The sequence below is a fragment of the Nomascus leucogenys genome, chromosome 25, assembly GCF_006542625.1.
Source record: "Nomascus leucogenys isolate Asia chromosome 25, Asia_NLE_v1, whole genome shotgun sequence".
Lineage (NCBI taxonomy): Eukaryota > Metazoa > Chordata > Mammalia > Primates > Hylobatidae > Nomascus > Nomascus leucogenys.
In genome coordinates, this window is record NC_044405.1 from 15,068,660 (window position 1) to 15,086,440 (window position 17,781).

The window sequence follows — 17,781 nt, forward strand, 5'->3', positions numbered from 1 at the left end:
AACGTATAGTCATGAATATTAAAACTGGCATAATAAAATATACTGAGAAGCCAAATTCTTTTATCATTATCATTTAACCAAATAGTTTACATTGACATTACTCTAAATAATAACTAAGGTAGAACTTTAAACATGGGAAGATTCAGAATTACAACTAAAATAATCCTAAAATGAGAACCCAACATTAAAATACAGTGTTTTGGCATTTGTCGTAAAATTAAGAATGCAAAGTTAATTTGCTCCAGTAAGTCTCTTCTATCCTACTTTATTCTGTCTGTCACCAATCTCAAAAGGGAATAAAATGTGCAATTAAAATTAATTTCTGGGTAACCCTTGGATGCCATTCCATGGATAAACCATTGACAGCTTCTGCTTTTCCAAGTCTAAACTCAATTTGTTAAAAGCTTTAAGACATGGGCCTAATGACACCCAACTCTAGGGTTATATATGTAATAATATAAACATACTTGCTATGTAAATGAAGCACAATATAAACACTAGTTAGTACTGCTATTACTAAGACATGAAATTTAAGAATCTAGCACATCAACTTCTATCTGCAGATAAAAGAAAGAGAGATAAAAAACTGGATGTAAAATAACATGCTTAGAGAATCACTTCATCGTTCACCTACTTGTCTTTGCAATTTAGTAAAAATGCTTGAACAATGTTCATTTGTTATTTTATTTATTTATCATTAAGGAAGTTACCTTTTCAGTTCCTTCCTCTTTGAGACTAATAATGTCCAGATCAAAATCCTTCCTCAAGCCATTGGTTTTATTAAAGGTGATATGCCCAGTCAAGCCATCCCACCGAGCCTGTGGACAAGAAGAAATGTGGCTGTTATTGTTAAACATTTATCATAATTCCTGAGACCATCAAAATTATAATACCTCAAATTCATCACAGTATCCAATTATTTGGTTTCATCATGCTGTTATAAACCATTGCATTGGTTCAGCGACAAGACAGCAGAACACATCGTCATTTTATTAGCACTCATTTATTCTGTCAATTCTAACATCCTAACCCAGTCCAACCTGTCATCGTGGCTACCTAAATGGACAGTATGGAAAGAATTGCTGTAAAACAGTCTGCACATGGAATACGCAAAATCTGAGAAATCACAATATTCTGTTTTCCAAGGTCAATCCAAATTCCCTTTGAGATATGGCTGAGTGGAAGTGAGTCCCTGCTTTTTCTTTCTCTGTGAAAAGAATATAGACTAATATAGTCCAATGATGTATTGCAGTTTTTAGGCTGTTTATGACTTAGCGTGTTCGCGCCACTTGGGCATTATAATTTCCCATGGCTGCTGTAGCAAGTAATCACAAACGTGGGTGCTCAAAACAACAGAAATTTATTTTCTCAAGGTTATGGAGGCCTGAAATCCAAAATAAGCGTTACTGGGTGGAATTAAAGTGTCAGTGGGACCGTGCTCTCTCTGGAGGCTCAAGGGAAGACCCTATTCTTTGCCTCCTTCTGCTTCTGGTGGCTTCTGGCATTTCTCCTTCTCTTGTGGTTGCATCACTCCAATCACTGCCTCAGTGGTCCCATTTCCTCCTCCCCTTCTGTCTGCATAAAAGCTCCCTCTGCGAGGTGGAGGTTGTGGTGAGCTGAGATCCTTCTACTGCACTCCTGGAGCCTGGGCGACAGAGCAACACTCTGTCACAAACAAACAAACAAACAAAAAAGGTGGGGCGCAGTGGCTTGCGCCTGTAATCACAGCACTTTAGGAGGCCGAGGTGGGTGGAGATCGAGACCAACCTGGCTAACATGGTGAAACCCCATCTCTACTAAAAATACAAAAAATTAGCCAGGCATGGTGGCGCATGCTTGTAATCCCAGCTACTCGGGAGGCTGAGGCAGGAGAATCGCTGGAACCCCAGAGGCAGAGGTTGCAGTGAGCCGAGATTATGTCATTGCACTCCAGCCTGGCGACAGAGCAAGACTCCGTATAAAAAAAAAAAAACAAAAAACTCCTTCTGCTTCTGTCTTATAAAGACACTTGTGGTTGTAAATACAATCTAAATAGAACTCACCTGGATAATTTCCCCATCTCAGAAATCCTTAATTTAATCACCTATGCAAAGGCCTTTTTGCTATATAAATTAACATTTACAGGTTCCAGGGATGAGGACATGGGTATCTTTTGAGGGAGCCGCTCTTCTGCCTACCCTACACATCAACATCATTTCAAATAATAAAAAATTCACAATAGTCTGCCTTTCACAGAACTCACATTGGATATCTCTGGTGGTTTTATTAAATAAAAAGCAGGGGCCCTTGGGAGAGTCTTCAGCTTCAATCATTAGGTGATTTTTGGCAACCTTGTTGATTTGAGTTTCACTTACAAATGGGGATAAAGGAAAACTCAGATCTTTGTATCCACTTAGCTGTTTTTCTCCCTCTTGACTTTACCAAATTCATTAGACATGCATAAAATGGGAAGATCCTGAAGAATTACACTGTATTTGCAGTTATTTGCGCCATGTGTATATGTTGAGTGTATTTACCCATTTGGCCAAGAGGCAGAGCAATGCAGTGGAAAGAACACTGAATTTTCCATACCTCTGGGGCTGAATATCTGCAGTGTAACTTCAGGCAAGCTACTGAACTTGAAGCGTTTTAATTTTTAACATTTATTGTTTTTGTAACTGTCTCTCACTTTTCCCACTTTCATAATTCTAGAATTTGGCTATTATTATCTCACATTTAGCCTTTACAAATCACGACCAGATTCATGGTCCCCAAGTAAATTTTCGTATTTATGCAATTTTCACCAGCACGTAAAATACATAATGGATTCATGCTACCTACAAATTAGTCTAAACCGTGACTTTACGTTGGAGGTCGTGATGGTTAATTTTGTGTGTCAACTTGACTAGGCCACAGGATGCCCAAATATCTAGTCAAACATTATTTCTGGGTGTGTCTGTGAGGGTGTTTCCAAAAAAGATTAGCATTTGAATTGGTGGACTGAGTAAGGCAGACAGCCCTCTCCATGTGAGTGGGTACCATTCAATTCATGTAGAGCCTGAACAGAACAAAAAGGCAGAGGAAGGGAGCATTTACTCTCTGCCTGACTGACAGCTGAAACATCGGCCTTCTCCTGTTCTTGAGAACAGGAGATTACATCATCGATGCTCTTCGTTCTCAGGCCTTCAGACTCAGACTAGACTTACACCAGCCAGCTTTCCAGGGTCTCTAGTTTGCAGATGGCAGAATGTGGGACTTCTCAGCCCCCATGTTGGTTTGCCAATTTCTCATAGTAAACCTCTTTGTATATATATCCTATTGTTCTGTTTCTCTGGAGAATTCTGGATAATACAGAGGTCTTTGAAAATTTTGACTAAGCTACGTCTCCAGAATTTCCTACCACTGCTCCCCTATGCACAGCCCCAGCTGGAACAGGCCTGGGCTCTCCAGCCTCTGTGCTGTTCATCCCAGCCTGCAGCCTCCACTCAGCCTCCCCATCTCCTATCCAGACTTCAAGATTGGCTTATTGTGCTGTTTTGGTCCAGAGTCACTATTCTTCTCTTTGAGGCACAGGCCTTCCAGCTTATACACCCCTCTGACCAGTATTGCTGGTGTTTTCACATGTAATTTTGTACTTATTACCACTTACCTTTACACTTTCAGTTTGGAAATCCTTATATCCTCAATTGGATTGGAAGCTTGTCTGTCAAACCTAATTATCTTACTAAATTGTCTTCTCTTTAGTATTCAACAAAATGGCATAGCCCTTAGGCACTTTAATTTTTTTCTCGCTCTAATTTGTTCCCAAACAAAATTTTATTAATTTGTGTATTTTACTTTTCTGTCTTCTGTCGTTCCTGTCTCTCTCTTAACCCGTAATTTCTCAACTCATAATCCCATCTAAAAATGGTGAAATATCTTTGATTGGGAGTCAAGAAACCAAGTTTAGTCTTTAAGCCACTATCAAGTTTTGTGGCCTTGGTTGAGTCATTTTGTCCTTTTTTTAGGCCACAGAGAAATGCACAGTAAGTGAAGATTTTGCATAAAACGAGCTTTAGCTCTGGAATTCTACGATCATAGGCAAGATACCATAGAGGGGTTTAATGAAGTTGAAAGTGATTCATTAAGCACCTATGATCTGGAAGCTGGGCTATATAAAACATAAAACACGGTTGTTATACTCAAATTTCAATGTAAAACGTATTACTATCTGACTGGGGAGAAAAGACTACAGAATTTGGTTCAATTATGTTTTCACTATTAATTCATTTGGAAAATATCCATTTATTGAGTATCTTCTCTGTGCAGGGAAGTATGCTGAGAATACAGCACCTAGAAGTTTACAGTTTAGTAGGAACAAACACATTAATGGATTTCCAAAAATCACTTTAGGTTTGAGGATAAAGATTTGTATAGGATATTGAAGAGAGAAGTATGGAGAAGAAGCACTTATCCCAACTGCGGCGAAAGAGTCAGCAAAAGATTCCTGAAGGCAAGAATGCCTGAGCTCACAAAGGATAAGTCCACCAAGCAAAGATTCATGGGCTGGGTAAAAACATGAAATAAAGAATAAATTATAAGTTTGCCATGAGACTCTAATGCAAAGTAAGAAATGATGCGAAATGAGCCTAGGAAGGCAAGTAGTCTGTTTATAAAGGCGTTATGAAGCATGCTAGTTTGCTTGGACATTGCTCAGTAGACTTTTGGGGAATCATGGGGGTGTTTTAAACAAGTGTTGCCATGGTCAGATGTGCATTATAGGGAGATCATTTGATATCTCTTTTATACTTGAGGAGAATGACTTGGAGAAGGTCAATATTGTAAGCAGTGTGTTGGTTAGTGGGTAGTTCTCATACAACGAAATGTATACAATCATATTCATATGCCCAAATATGAACACAGGGATAGCACAATTCCTCCATTTCCCTGTCCCACCAACTTGCACACCTTTAAATATTAATGAAAATAGTTCCACAGCAGGATAGACAGAATTTCTTAAAGAGTACGTTAAGAAATCAGCTTAAATGTAAGGAAACAGTATAATTGGCCAAAGCATATTTTCTGGCTACCATTCAGATAGAATGGATATTATGACAAAAGGATACTTTATCACTTCATAGTGCTGGAAGTTAAATCAATGGTATGGGATAATATGTGGACAAGAAAAGGCTCCGACTTTTTCCTCTAAGCCGTCTCGATGGCAAACTAGATGTTGCCCAAGTGCTATAACACATAAAAAGAAATGCTTCTTCAGATCCTGGTACCTAGGCTCTAGAGTTTGTTGCCAAGGGAGACCATAATACCAAACATTGGCATTAGCTTTAAAATTGAATGGCATATCTTTATGGTCAGTAGTAACACCTGTTGTCACACCGGCTGAGATCCAGGTAATCATGTCTCTGCAATGGGACAAAAACTATCAGCAATGAATACAAGTAGGAGGTGTCTTCTTGTGTCTATTTAGGTACACCTCTTGGCATTGCATTCTCCTTTTTCTCCCTGTCACACCTCAATTCTAGTTTTTGTACCTGGTCATTCCTTCTTATTCTGCAAGCCAAAGGCTGGCTTTGTGGATTGATGGGTTAAACGAGAGCCATGAAATAAGCTGCTGTGTTAGGATTACAATATCTGTCTGAGAGCTGAGAACAATTTGTGTAATGCTTTGGTTGAGTGGAAATCTCTACTGTGTTAGGGGTTTGAATTAAGTCAGTTTTCAAGCCCTTTCTTCATGCCTCTAAACAATGTACTGTTCCAACTGTCCTCCTGACCTGTTTGAAAGGAGGTAGTTGTCTTCATTAAATTCTACAGGATTTTCAGAAAGGTTTTTTCTAAAGGCAACTTTTCCTTTATGGGGTTCATGTTTTGAGTCAATTTGGTACATTGTCCAGAGTTTACAGGGGTCTCTGAAAATGTACAGAATCGGTAGCATTTATCTCTTAGTGGAGCATATAGCTTATAGCGGGGTCTTAAAACCCAGTTCAGAAATCCAATTTCATTCCCTAAGTGCGACTATTGTGTCCCTTTGTTTGGATTCTCTTGCATTGATTTTATTCTTGAACTTAGTGTTCCAATCACTGGTACAGAGTAATTCCCACTTCTCGCTTTTTCTCCTGCTCATCCAAGTGGCAAAGAAGTTCCCTTTTCATGTTTTAACAATGCTTCCTTCTCTGCCTCAAATATCTACAAAGGTTCCCTGTGTGGTTCTTCACTGATAGGAAATATCTTTGACCTTCAACGTCAAATTTCCCTTACTGGCACAATTACCCATGTCTTCCTGCCTCTCGTCCCCTAGATTAGCTGCATTTCTGTATATGTTCTTTGTTTTTCTGCAAACTCATTGTTGATAAGCATTTATTAATCATCAATACACTATTGATTAGGGTGAATATGCAATGACTAATTCCTGGATGTGATGAATAGGATCCATGAGGAATCCATTTTTCTGGGACAGGGCTGAAGCATATACAATTTAGATAATGATATATAATTATATTATCCATAATTACCATGTGCTTGCCTTATGTAGAAGCATTTGCAGAGGGGACAATTATAGTATACTTAAAACAGAAAACAATACTTAAACTATTGTCCCTATTTTAGGAAAGAGCTTTATTTTCTACCCTGCATCAGACCTTCATGTCTACAACTGCTTAATAGCAACTAAATCGAATATTGTGAGTTTTCCTCGTTCCTCTTATTGGACACATTATCTGATAATCAAGAGACAGGAATCAAGAGGTAAAAGAAGAAAAATAAAAGGTTTCGTGAATATCTTATTTGTATATTCTTTCTCAAGATATTTATTGTCCAAATTACATGCATATATTTTATTATTAGGGAAGTAAGGGGCTAGCACCTAACTCTGGGCTCTTATGATAATCAACTCTTAATGTCATTAGTTAAAATGATTTCTTTTACTTATTTATTTTTTCTGAAAGGGAATTTTTTTTTCTTCAACTTTGTGTTAAGTTCAGGGGTACATGTACAGATATGCAGGTTTGTTACATAGGTAAACGTGTGCCATGGTGTTTTGCTTCACAGATCATCCCATCACCTAGGTATTAAGCCCAGCATCCATAAGCTGTTCTTCCTGATGCTCTCCCTCCCCTGTCCCCATCTCTGACAGGCCCTAGTGTGTTTTGTTCCCCTCCATGTGTCCATGTGTTCTCATCATTCAACTCTCACTTATAAGTGAGCACATGCGGTGTTCAGTTTTCTGTTCCTGCATGAGTTTGCTGAGGATAACAGCTTCCAACTCCATCCATGTCCCTGCAAAGGACATGATCTTGTTCCTTTTTATGGCTGCATAGTATTCCATGATGTATATATACCACAGTTTCTTTTTTCGGTCTATCACTGATGGGCAATTGGGTTGATTCCATGTCTTTGCTATTGTGAATCACGCTGCAATGAACATAAGTGTGCCTGTATCTTTGTAATAGAATGATTTATATTCCTTTGGGTATATGCCCAGTAATGGGATTGCTGGGTCAAATGGTATTTCTGTGTTTAGGTCTTTGAGGAATTGCCATGGTGTTTTCCACAATGGATGAACTAATTTACACTCCCACCAACAGTGTGAAAGCATCCCTTCTTCTCTGCAACCTCGCCAGCATCTGTTGAAAAGGAATTTAAATATGTAAAAGATTGTAAATCCTCCCTTCCTAGAATTTTCCTTGACACAGCCATTGTCCTTTGCCATACCAAATAAATTGTTTCCTATTGAGAGAGACTTCTTATTCTTCACTTATATATTGGAAACTGTTTTCTTCTGAGAACATTGTGTATGCAAGGCTCATGGCAAACTCAAGGTTAGCTTTCCTTACTAGATCAAGGTGAAGAAAAAAATTCTTTTTAAGTGACTATTCTATTTTTTAATAAAACTTATAAAAACTTGAAAATGAAGCAAAAAAAAAAAAAGATTGTGTGACCTTCTTTGTCATGGTGGCCACAGTACAATAGCCTCATCCAAGGGTGATTTGATTCTCTAAAGAGGTGTCTCTTTATTTTTAAATTTACTGTTGTTTAAGATGCAGATTCTGTGAAATTACATGTTAATTTATAGGATTTGTATGTGGCAGAGGTGTAAATGATTTCCATCTAATAGACAAGATAACCTGAAAAATTATACTTGTATCGGACATTAGCCAGCTTTTTATTTTATTTTATTTTAAGTTCTGGGGTACATGTGCAGGATATGTAGGTTTGTTACACAGGTAAACGTGTGCCATGGTGGTTTGCCACACATATCCACCCATCAGCTAGGTGCTAAGCCCCACATGCATTAGCTATTTATCCTGATGCTTTGACTTCCCTGGTGGCCTCTAGAACCACCGTGCCTCTCCGTCTTTTTACAACAAGCTTTATCATCCTGCTGGTTCCCTCAGTTAGACACATCTTCAATGTTTGCTTTCTTATGTTTGTACTAGAGTCACATATATACCTGGCTTAAAATTGGAAATTGTCCTACGGTGGTGCCCAAGTACCCTCACCCGCCAGAGCCAATGTTATGGGCCGTTTAAGCTCAGAAACATCTTTAAAAAAAAACAAACACTCTAGTCCTAGAGCAAACCCTAAGTAGCAACAAACTTGACTTTTGCTGACTCTCTGTCTCTGTTGTTTCTTGTCTTGTCTTGTCTTGTGATTATGTGTTTTGATTCTGAGTTTTGGCCAAGTCTGTCAGCCAAGAAGTGCCTTACCTAACTCACAGCTTCAGTCATTTCTCCTCCACAACAGGGTGCAGGCACCTCTATTTGGTCTCAGACCACTGTGCCACTTTCACTGCCTACTCAGAAGAGCATTTTATGTCTCCTCGTTTGGGTCACAGCCGAGTATGTGAAGTAGTGGGTATTTGACTGCCAGGCCAGTCTCATGAACACAGTCACAGGGATACTGGTGTCGTGTATCTGATCTACACGTGGCTGTTAAATTCTTCTTTGGTGGCAGGAATAATTGTGAATCTGGCACTTTGTTCTCATCATATAGTGATCTATCAGCTAGATGCAGGTAATCTAACTCTTTGCAGGGTGAGAGATGACTGAAAACATGGTTTCTTAGCACTTTTCTTTTGTCTGAGCAAGATTATGTCTCAGGTTCACTGGAAATGACAACCAACCTTTCTGTCCTCCTGAGTTACTGTGTTCTGTGTTTCCTTTCAAGACATGGCTAAGGTTATAGAACTAAAACTGCAGCCCTCAATAGCTGCCTATCTCTGGAAATTTAAAAAAAAAAAAAAGCCTTTTCACCTCATTGCGATTGAATAAAACCTTGCGAAATAAAGATTTTCTGTTTTTATTATTTATAGATTTGATTACTTATATCAATATTCTCAGGACTCTCAGGTTACAGAGAAACTGAAGTTTAAATACATTGTATTGCTGCCCTTGAAAAAGTTCACAGAAATTGCTAGCTTGGAAGCATTTCTACGTAAAAATGCAAGTTCTTGTATCCAAAGTGCATATTTGACCACATTTAATTGATTTTTTTTTAAATTAGCTTAAAAAGCATTACATATCTCTGCCTTAATATTATCACTCTGAATTATGTAGTTCTGATTTACTTTTTTGTTTTACAGATTTGTTTTTGATTTCCTGAAAATAGGCTAATCTGAACTCCTTAAAACTTCTTATACTGGTTTACCAATGAGACAAGATAGCACTGACACATAATGTTTAAAATGAAGATTTAAAATTATATGTAATTATACTGAGTTAGAATTTTGGCAAAATTTTTATATAAACAGTTTTTACACTTCGTAAGGTATCAGTTGAAATGTAATTTTCATGTTTCTACTATGTTTAAGATCGTGAGCTAATGTAAAATCAAGTTAACTGACGGATAATCTTGGGATATCTGGGTCGCTCTCATTAAGAGATAATATTGGCATGATGATTACCATTAGTGTGTGTATGTCTACCTATACCTATAAATGTCTATATACATCTTATTATTTCTCTATGTTACAGAGAAGCTGCAACTTAGAGTCATGTTAATGAACATTTTATTTTTGCCACTTTGAAGATGACATTCAAGGAATGTATGTGTCTCTAGTGGGTTGCTTTATGCAAGCTCATGTATATAAGGTAATGGGGTATATTTTTGTTTACAAAGTGAAAAGAAAATATGTTCCAAAGTATGAAACAGTATAGTGAATGGCAAAGCATGAGTGTGTGTCGTATAGAAGGTTGGAGGAAACAGAATTTTATTTACCTCGGAGTATAATATATGCACGTAGTGAGTCTGAATAAAAACAAGGAAATGTGTTAAAATTTTGGCAAAGTTTACCCAGCTTTAATTGGCTCATTAATAAGATATATATTTTAAGTTTTGTGAATCTTTTTTTCTGCCAAATACTACATTAATGTAACACTATAGTTTTATTTTCTCTCTTTTAAAATGGAGTATTTAGCCTGCTCTTAACAAGAAGATAAATTATCACTTACCTTCTATGTCATCGTCTCAGACACTTTCATTCCCATCATCAAGTGGTTTCTGCTTTACTCTCATGTTTTTCTGAAGGTTTTGCTATAAACTACAGTCTGGAAATAGCCTTTGTCAGAGAATGGCAGTATCAGAGCCTCATGGAAACATGGTGCCAAAAATACTCTTACCTATTGGCACTTTAAACAGTCATTGGTATAGACTTTGGATATTCAGGTGTCACTTAGATGACTAACTGTACCAGAGGATGGAACCAGGATTTTCAGGACTCTTTTTAATAGTCCAGGGGCAGAAGACCTTTGAAAGCCAGGTGTTGATCCAACATCCACTAATTATAAGACAAGTAGGATTAAGTGAACTGCTGAGGGGAATCTAATTGTGGTTATATGGCTTTAATATCTTATTATAAGATATCTTGGGATACCTGGGTCATTTCTTTTATTCTTTTAATAAGATATGGTCTTTTAATAAGATATTATTAAATAATAATAAAGATAATAAGGTATTAAATAATAAGACAATAAGATATTATCTTTTAATAAGATATGGTTTTACATATCTTATTAAAAGAATAAAAAGATTCATTCTCTTCCTGATCTCTTTAACTCTCTCTTTGGTAACCTATAAATGACACATTCTTTATATGGCGCCTTATTCTCCCTGACCCCTCAGAATTCAGAGACAACTTACTAGCTTTTATGGCAATGTGGTTATTTGCATAAAATCAATACAAATTTGTCCTTTTTATAACCAGACTACAGTTGAATAAATTGGCTGTGTAAATAAGGTCACACCAGGTGTGATGGTTCACATTATGTGTCAATTTCACTGGGTGACAGGAGCCCACATTAAACGTTGTTTCTGGGTGTGTCTGTGAAAGTGTTTCCAGATGAGATGAGCATTTGAATTGGGGGGCCCGATAAAGAAAATTGCTTTCTCTGCTGTGGTTGGGCATCATCCAGTCCAATCTGCTGAGGGTCTAAGAAGAATGAAAGGTGAAGGAAAGAGGAATTTGCTTCCTTTTTTCTGCTTTATTGTTGAACTAGGCCATCTCTTCTCATCTTCTATTACCCTCATACTGGGAGTTATACCATCAGCTCCCCTGGTTCTTAGATCTTCAGACTCAGACTGAATTACACCATCTGCTTTTCTGGGTCTCCAGTTTGCAAATGGCAGGTCATGGGACTTCTCAGTCACCATAATTGAATGAGCCAATTCCTCAAAATAAATCATATTCCCTCTCTCTTTCTCTGTCTCTCTCTCTCCTATTGGTTTTGTTTCTCTGGAGAATCCTGACTAATATGCCAGGAATGTATCTGGTTTATTACAAATAATACAGATCTTATTTAATCAGGTGTAGCAAACCCACCATTAAGGAAAAAGTGCTGTATTTCAAATGTGGAACCAGAGTTCAGAAAGCCCTCTCTGGAAACTGGTCTGTTATTTGTTCTATGATTTATATGATCGTAAACTTACAGGTAAAAAGGAAGACAATTTTCTAATAGGCCAGAAAATCTATCAGATGTTGGGCAGTCAGAGAAATTCACCAAAATGTCTAGGTGCAATAAGAATACTGTGCAGATGCATTTCTTGAATGGAGTTTCTTACCTATGTGTGGTAGTGTGAATAAATGTCACACTTTTCTCCACTGCCCATGTTCTAATCCCTGGAACCTAGAAGGTAGCAACAGAAGCTACATAGATGGGATCAAGTTAAGGATCTTAAAGTGGGGAGATCATCCCGGATTATCTGGGTGGGCCTAATGTAATCACAGGGTCCTTATAAAAGGGACCCAGGAAGGGTCAGAGAGACAGAAGGTGATGTGATGACAGAAACAGAAGACAGAGAGAAAGAGACTGGAAACTTGAAAGATGCTACATTGCTGGCTTTGAGGATGGAGGAAAGGGTCCATAAGCCAAGGATTACAGGAATCCCTGGACCTTGGGAAAGGCAAGGGAACTGATTTCCCTCTACAGCATCCAGAAGGACTCAGCCTTACCAACATCTTGACTTTAGCCCAATGAGACTTGTGTTAGAGTTCTGACTGCCAAAGCAGTAGGAGAATTAATTTGTGTTGCTTTGAACGACAATGCTGTGGTAATTCATCTAAAAAGCAATAGGAAACTAATACATCTTGGAATAAAAAAGCCAGTAAGAGAAAAAAAATTCTGGAGAAAGGATTCTGAAAATGCAATGAGAGATTTCTTTTGAAATTTTCTTATAGAAGTTAATTTTCTGTCCTTAGTAGCTGCTTGAAACAGCAGCTCTGAATTTGCTATCCATACCCAGAGGCTTCCATGGTCAGTGAACATCTTGCACTGCCCCAATGTAAATTAATCAGGTCTAAGCACAATGACATCAGACTTTTGGTAATATGAATAATCTTTGGAAATTATTTATGACACAACAGGGAACTGCTGAGAAAATTATCTAAAACTTGGAAATAAAACAAAAGAATAACGACTGTATTTCGTTTCAAAGTCACATGGGATCATTACCTAACAGGTCCACCCAAGGATGATTCAATCCTCTAGAGGATTGTACTTTTGTTTTACTATTTTCTATTGTCTAAGGTCAAGACTATGAAATTACATGTGGACTTAGATATTTTTTGTCCAACAGAGACCTAATTGCTGCAAGTCTAGTACAGAAGAGGACCTCAAAGGTTATGGTTTTATTGCTTGTTGAACAATAATCAATTTTGTCTCTAACTCAGCATATTCATTTCCATTAGCTTCTCCTGTTGGACTATATAACCACTCTTTCTGTAATTCTTTTTTGAACTAGATTTACTATCCAGATGGTTCCATCATTAAGGAGTTAAGTGTATTTTTGGTACATGCTTACATTATGTTTGCATGAGAGTCATGTTGATAACTTTATAAAATTATATACTGAAAAATGCAAAGTGGCATAAATGTAATCACATTTGGTCCTTACAGCATCTAGATAAGGTAAGTAGGATGGTCCCCAGTTTATTGAGAGGAAACAGGTCCTAAAGTTAGTAAGATGTACCCAGAGGGGTTCAGAACCAGTCTACCTCATGTTCTTTTTCTTCACCAAACTGCATTTCCATCAATGAGATCATGTGAAAGAAATGAAAATGTGTGGGCTTATTTCTCCATTTTACATCCTAACTCTAGACTTTATATGGGTCATAAGGAGAAAACATTCTCAAGCCCAAAATAAACGGAGAAATAATTGAAAAATTTTCAATCGTCACTAAAATCCTGACTGCTCACTCATTCAGGGGCATGTTTGAAGTGTGAGTTGCCCAAGTGGATCCCTCTTGGGTCTGCTGGGTTCCATTAGAAAGACAAAGAGCCTCTGCTCTGGCTTCCAGGATCCTATTTCTGTTTCTCTGGTTCACCTAGCATGGAGCAGCTTCTCCTGCAAGTCAATGTCACAAGACTAGAATGGGCTGTCTACAGGAGTAGAAACCAAATAAGCCTTCAGCCTCTTTTGTGCAGTCCTCTTTGCAAGGGGTCTCAGGTCAATTGGAATTGACACATAGCGTTCTATTTGCCACCAGGTTTTAGAGTAAAAGGGATTTCTAGAAAATGAACTCTTGACCTTTGGCTAGTTTGTTGAAACACCTCTAATTTTCTTGCTAGCAATGCCTTTCACAGACCTTCATTGCCTCTCCCATTCTGTTTGTTGACCACTGGATTAAATGGGTCCCAGGATGGTTTTAGGTTCTAGGATTTCTGTTTTGGATTATTTGTGTGTTTCTGCTCATAGAGTTACCACATTACCATAAGTGTGGGTGACTTTTGCTGACTTAAGATTTAACTGTGAGACAGTAAAGCATGTTTTAAAGTCCTTTATCTCTAGTCACACAACTCTCCCCACATTGAAACTTCTTGAATATGCCCTACATTCTCTTCCCTTCAGTACATTGTCAGTGCATTCATTTCTCACCAAGCTCAAAATATCTCCTTTTCTAGTATTCTGAGATATCAACGATGCTTGGCTTTTATAAAGCACATCACACAGCAATCCATGATAGAATTACTTGGTGATTTAAAAAGCTGTATGGAAAACAGAAAGATTGAGATAAAACAGGATAATTTAATATAAACAGTAAATTAATGTGTTTCTATTGGCCTAACCAAAAAGAATCACATTGCATTTAAAAATTTAAAAATACCGCTAATAGGCTGTTCATTGATTTTCACATATTGTTTACAAACAAATTTTAGTCATAAACCTGACCATTGTAAACAAGACACTTTCAGCATAACAATAGTAATTTAAAATGCTATTTAAATAGCGTTTTAATTGCTATCAAGTTTTAAAATCTGAGCATGACGTATTTGGAGAATGACTCTGGAATCAAATGACTGGGACTTGAATCTTGGCTCTATCTTTGAGTAGCTGGGCACCTCTTTGCAAGTTGCTTAACTTCGTCAAGCTTCGTTTGCAAAAATTAATAGTCTTTACCTAGTGGTTGTGAAAATGAAAACAGATGATGCTTCAAAGAATCTAACACAGAACTGTCCGAGTGGAAGCCTAATAAAAATCCAGTTCCCTTATGATCTTGACCTACTTAAGATCTCCTCAACTCCCTTACAGATACATGATTACTCATAGAGCAGTTTGCAATGAACCCTGCCCTATCTCAGGGACTTCTCTTATGCTGCTTGTCAGTGAAAAACCAACTGCCCTCCTATGTCATCAATAATATAATGCAGTGGTTTTTACATTTTAAATGTGCACAAAATCACTGGAACACTGTTTTTAAATAAGTACTTTAGTTAGCTTTAAAAAAGAAGATCCTCACACTACACCATAAGGATCACTGAAAAAGGGCTCAAAGCTTGTCAGCTCCATAGATCTTTGTCTGATACTCATGTTTGCTGACCAATCCTACCAGAAAACTTTGAGCCAGTTATTAAGCTTGGGGTCTGATTACAGTTCTGAAGTTTACTCTGATGATTAAGGTATTTATCTATCTATCTATCCATCCACCCACCCATGTACAGGAAATTAATAGATAAATAGTAACACTAATAAAAGTCTTATAAAATTGGGAAAGTGAGCTGTGGCTAGTATGGTCAATGTAGTTTTTAGGAGAAGATGAAAAGATTGAGTTAGTCATTGATGATAAACAAGGTCTGACAAACTGCATATTTGTTTATTTCAGTATAGTTATGGGATGTTGAAATGCCCTCACTATGGTTGGGCATGTACTTATTGGATCCCATAACCCTATAATCTAAAGGATTTTCAGGCAAAATACAGATCGCTATGGGAAAATGGATTTTAATATATTGTAGGCAAGGGAGATCTACTGATTCTTTTCAAAGACCACTTGCCCTGAAAAAAATAGGTTTGCCCCCAAAGATCCTAGTTGTTATAATTATTCTTGGGGTCACCATATCCTCATACATCATTCTCTGGGGATTTAGATAACAACCCCTAGCATGGCCTCAAACCAAGTTTTTTTTCCCCATAGTTTCCTAAATGGAGTACTAGCCTGGTGATAGATTCCATGGCACAACCATAGCAATCCAAAGCTCATACATTAATATGGATCTGAAGAAGGTCTGTAAGTACCAGGGCTGTACCCATGGCCCAGGACCTCCTGCATCCTGTCAGTCCTGGAGGCATTTACACTGCTCTCTGTGCATTTTCCAGTGTTGCTGCAAGGCAACATAACAGTAGTTACAACTTGCTTTGTGTTTCAGATTCTTTATAAGAGCACTTTCCTGGAACAAAATTTTTAATTGCCTGGAGAATAAAATCCCTCTTTTTTTTTTTTTTTTTTTTTTTTTTTTGGGACGGAGTTTCGCCCTTGTTGCCCAGGCTGGAGTGCAATGGCACCATCTTGGCTCACCGCAACCGCTGCCTCCCGGGTTCAAGCGATTCTCCGGTCTCAGCCTCCCAAGTAGCTGGCGTTACAGGCATGCACCACCATGTCCGGCTAATTTTGTACTTTTAATAGAGATGGGGTTTCTCCATGTTGGTCAGGCTGGTCTCAAACTCTCGACTTCAGGTGATCTGCCCACCTCGGCCTCCCGAAGTGTTGGGATTACAGGCATGAGCCACCGCACCCAGACCCCACCTTTCTAATATACTGTTTATGACTTTTCCCTGCTGTGCTTTCCACCTCCATCTACTGCCATGTTCTGCCCCAATAGCTACTACACATAAACTTTGTGTTCCAACTCTGTAGATGCTTCCCCAGACTTTGTGCACATAAGTAATAATTCACGAATTTGTTCCCAGTACTCTCTCTCCCTAAAAATTCTCTCCCCCGGTACATTTTTAGAACCCTTACTTGATAGAATGCGAGTGTCACAAAGGCAGGGATGGGTATCTCTTGTGTGCACTAATATATCCCAACAAATAAGGACAGTTTGTGGAACTAGTAAATCCTAACTAAGTTCTTGTTGAATGAGCGATAGAATCTATCAAGGTCAATTCAAATGTCACCTCCTCTCTGAAGCTGTTCCAAACCCTTTTGGATGGAATGCATAGTTTCTTTCTTTGGGGTTTACTAGTATTTATTAATATATCATATTATAGCCCACATCATTGCAGTCTTGTATTACAGTTTGTTGTGTGCATTTTCCTCCAGACGATGATGGCTTCCTTAAGAGCAGGTGTAGTGTGCATTCACCATTTGCCTTCATGGCCCACTATTCCTTTTTTTCTTCCTTTCTTTTTTTTTTTTTCTGATACGGAGTCTTGCTCTCCCAGGCTGGAGTGCAATGGCCCAATCTCTGCTCACTATAACTTCCACCTCCCAGGTTCAAGTGATTCTCCTGCCTCAGCCTCCCGAGTAGCTGGGATTACAGGCACCCGCCATCATGCCTGGCTAATTTTTGTATTTTTGTAGAGACAGGGTTTTACCATGTTGGCCAGGCTGGTCTTGAACTCCTGACCTCAGGTGATCCACCTGCTTTGGCCTCCCAAAGTGCTGGGATTACAGGCATGAGCCATGGCGCCTGGCCCCACTATTCCTTTTACAACTAACAGGAATAGATGATACTTAACGTAGCTAATTCAGCTGAATTTCGAAGATCTTCCAAGATATATGTAATACTGCTATAATTTCAGAAGATGCAAAAATGATATACTTTGATCAGAAATTATTTTGAAACATGAGCCCTTCTCTGTCAAACTTTCCAATGTCAGAGGCTTTTGCGGTTTCACCTGGCTCACAATACAACCTCATTTTGCCCAACCTCAGTCTCCCGTAACTTTGGATTTCCTGCAAGTAACAAGACTTCAGTGACTCTGGGAAAATCAGTTTACCCTACAGGGCTCCTAAGTCTTCTATAACCTAAATGTTTTGAGCAGAGCAATCACTAACAGTACACCTGTTCTATTCTTTCCTCTATTTGGCCTGGAAAT

The 17,781-nt window shown here is 38.2% G+C and overlaps 1 protein-coding gene and 1 long non-coding RNA gene across 5 annotated transcripts in view; one reads left to right on the forward strand and one right to left on the reverse strand.

Moving 5' to 3' along the window:
• GRIK1 (glutamate ionotropic receptor kainate type subunit 1) overlaps window positions 1-17,781 on the reverse strand; it is a 429,993-nt gene that overhangs the window by 67,221 nt on the left and 344,991 nt on the right. For all 4 annotated transcript variants that reach the window (XM_030806035.1, XM_030806037.1, XM_030806034.1 and 1 more), the window contains exon 8: window positions 711-818. In XM_030806035.1, coding sequence (XP_030661895.1) covers window positions 711-818 — 108 coding nt within the window. The remainder of the gene's footprint in view (window positions 1-710; window positions 819-17,781) is intronic.
• The window catches only part of LOC115833133, a 35,394-nt gene that overhangs the window by 2,224 nt on the left and 15,389 nt on the right, over window positions 1-17,781 (forward strand). The window lies entirely within an intron of this gene.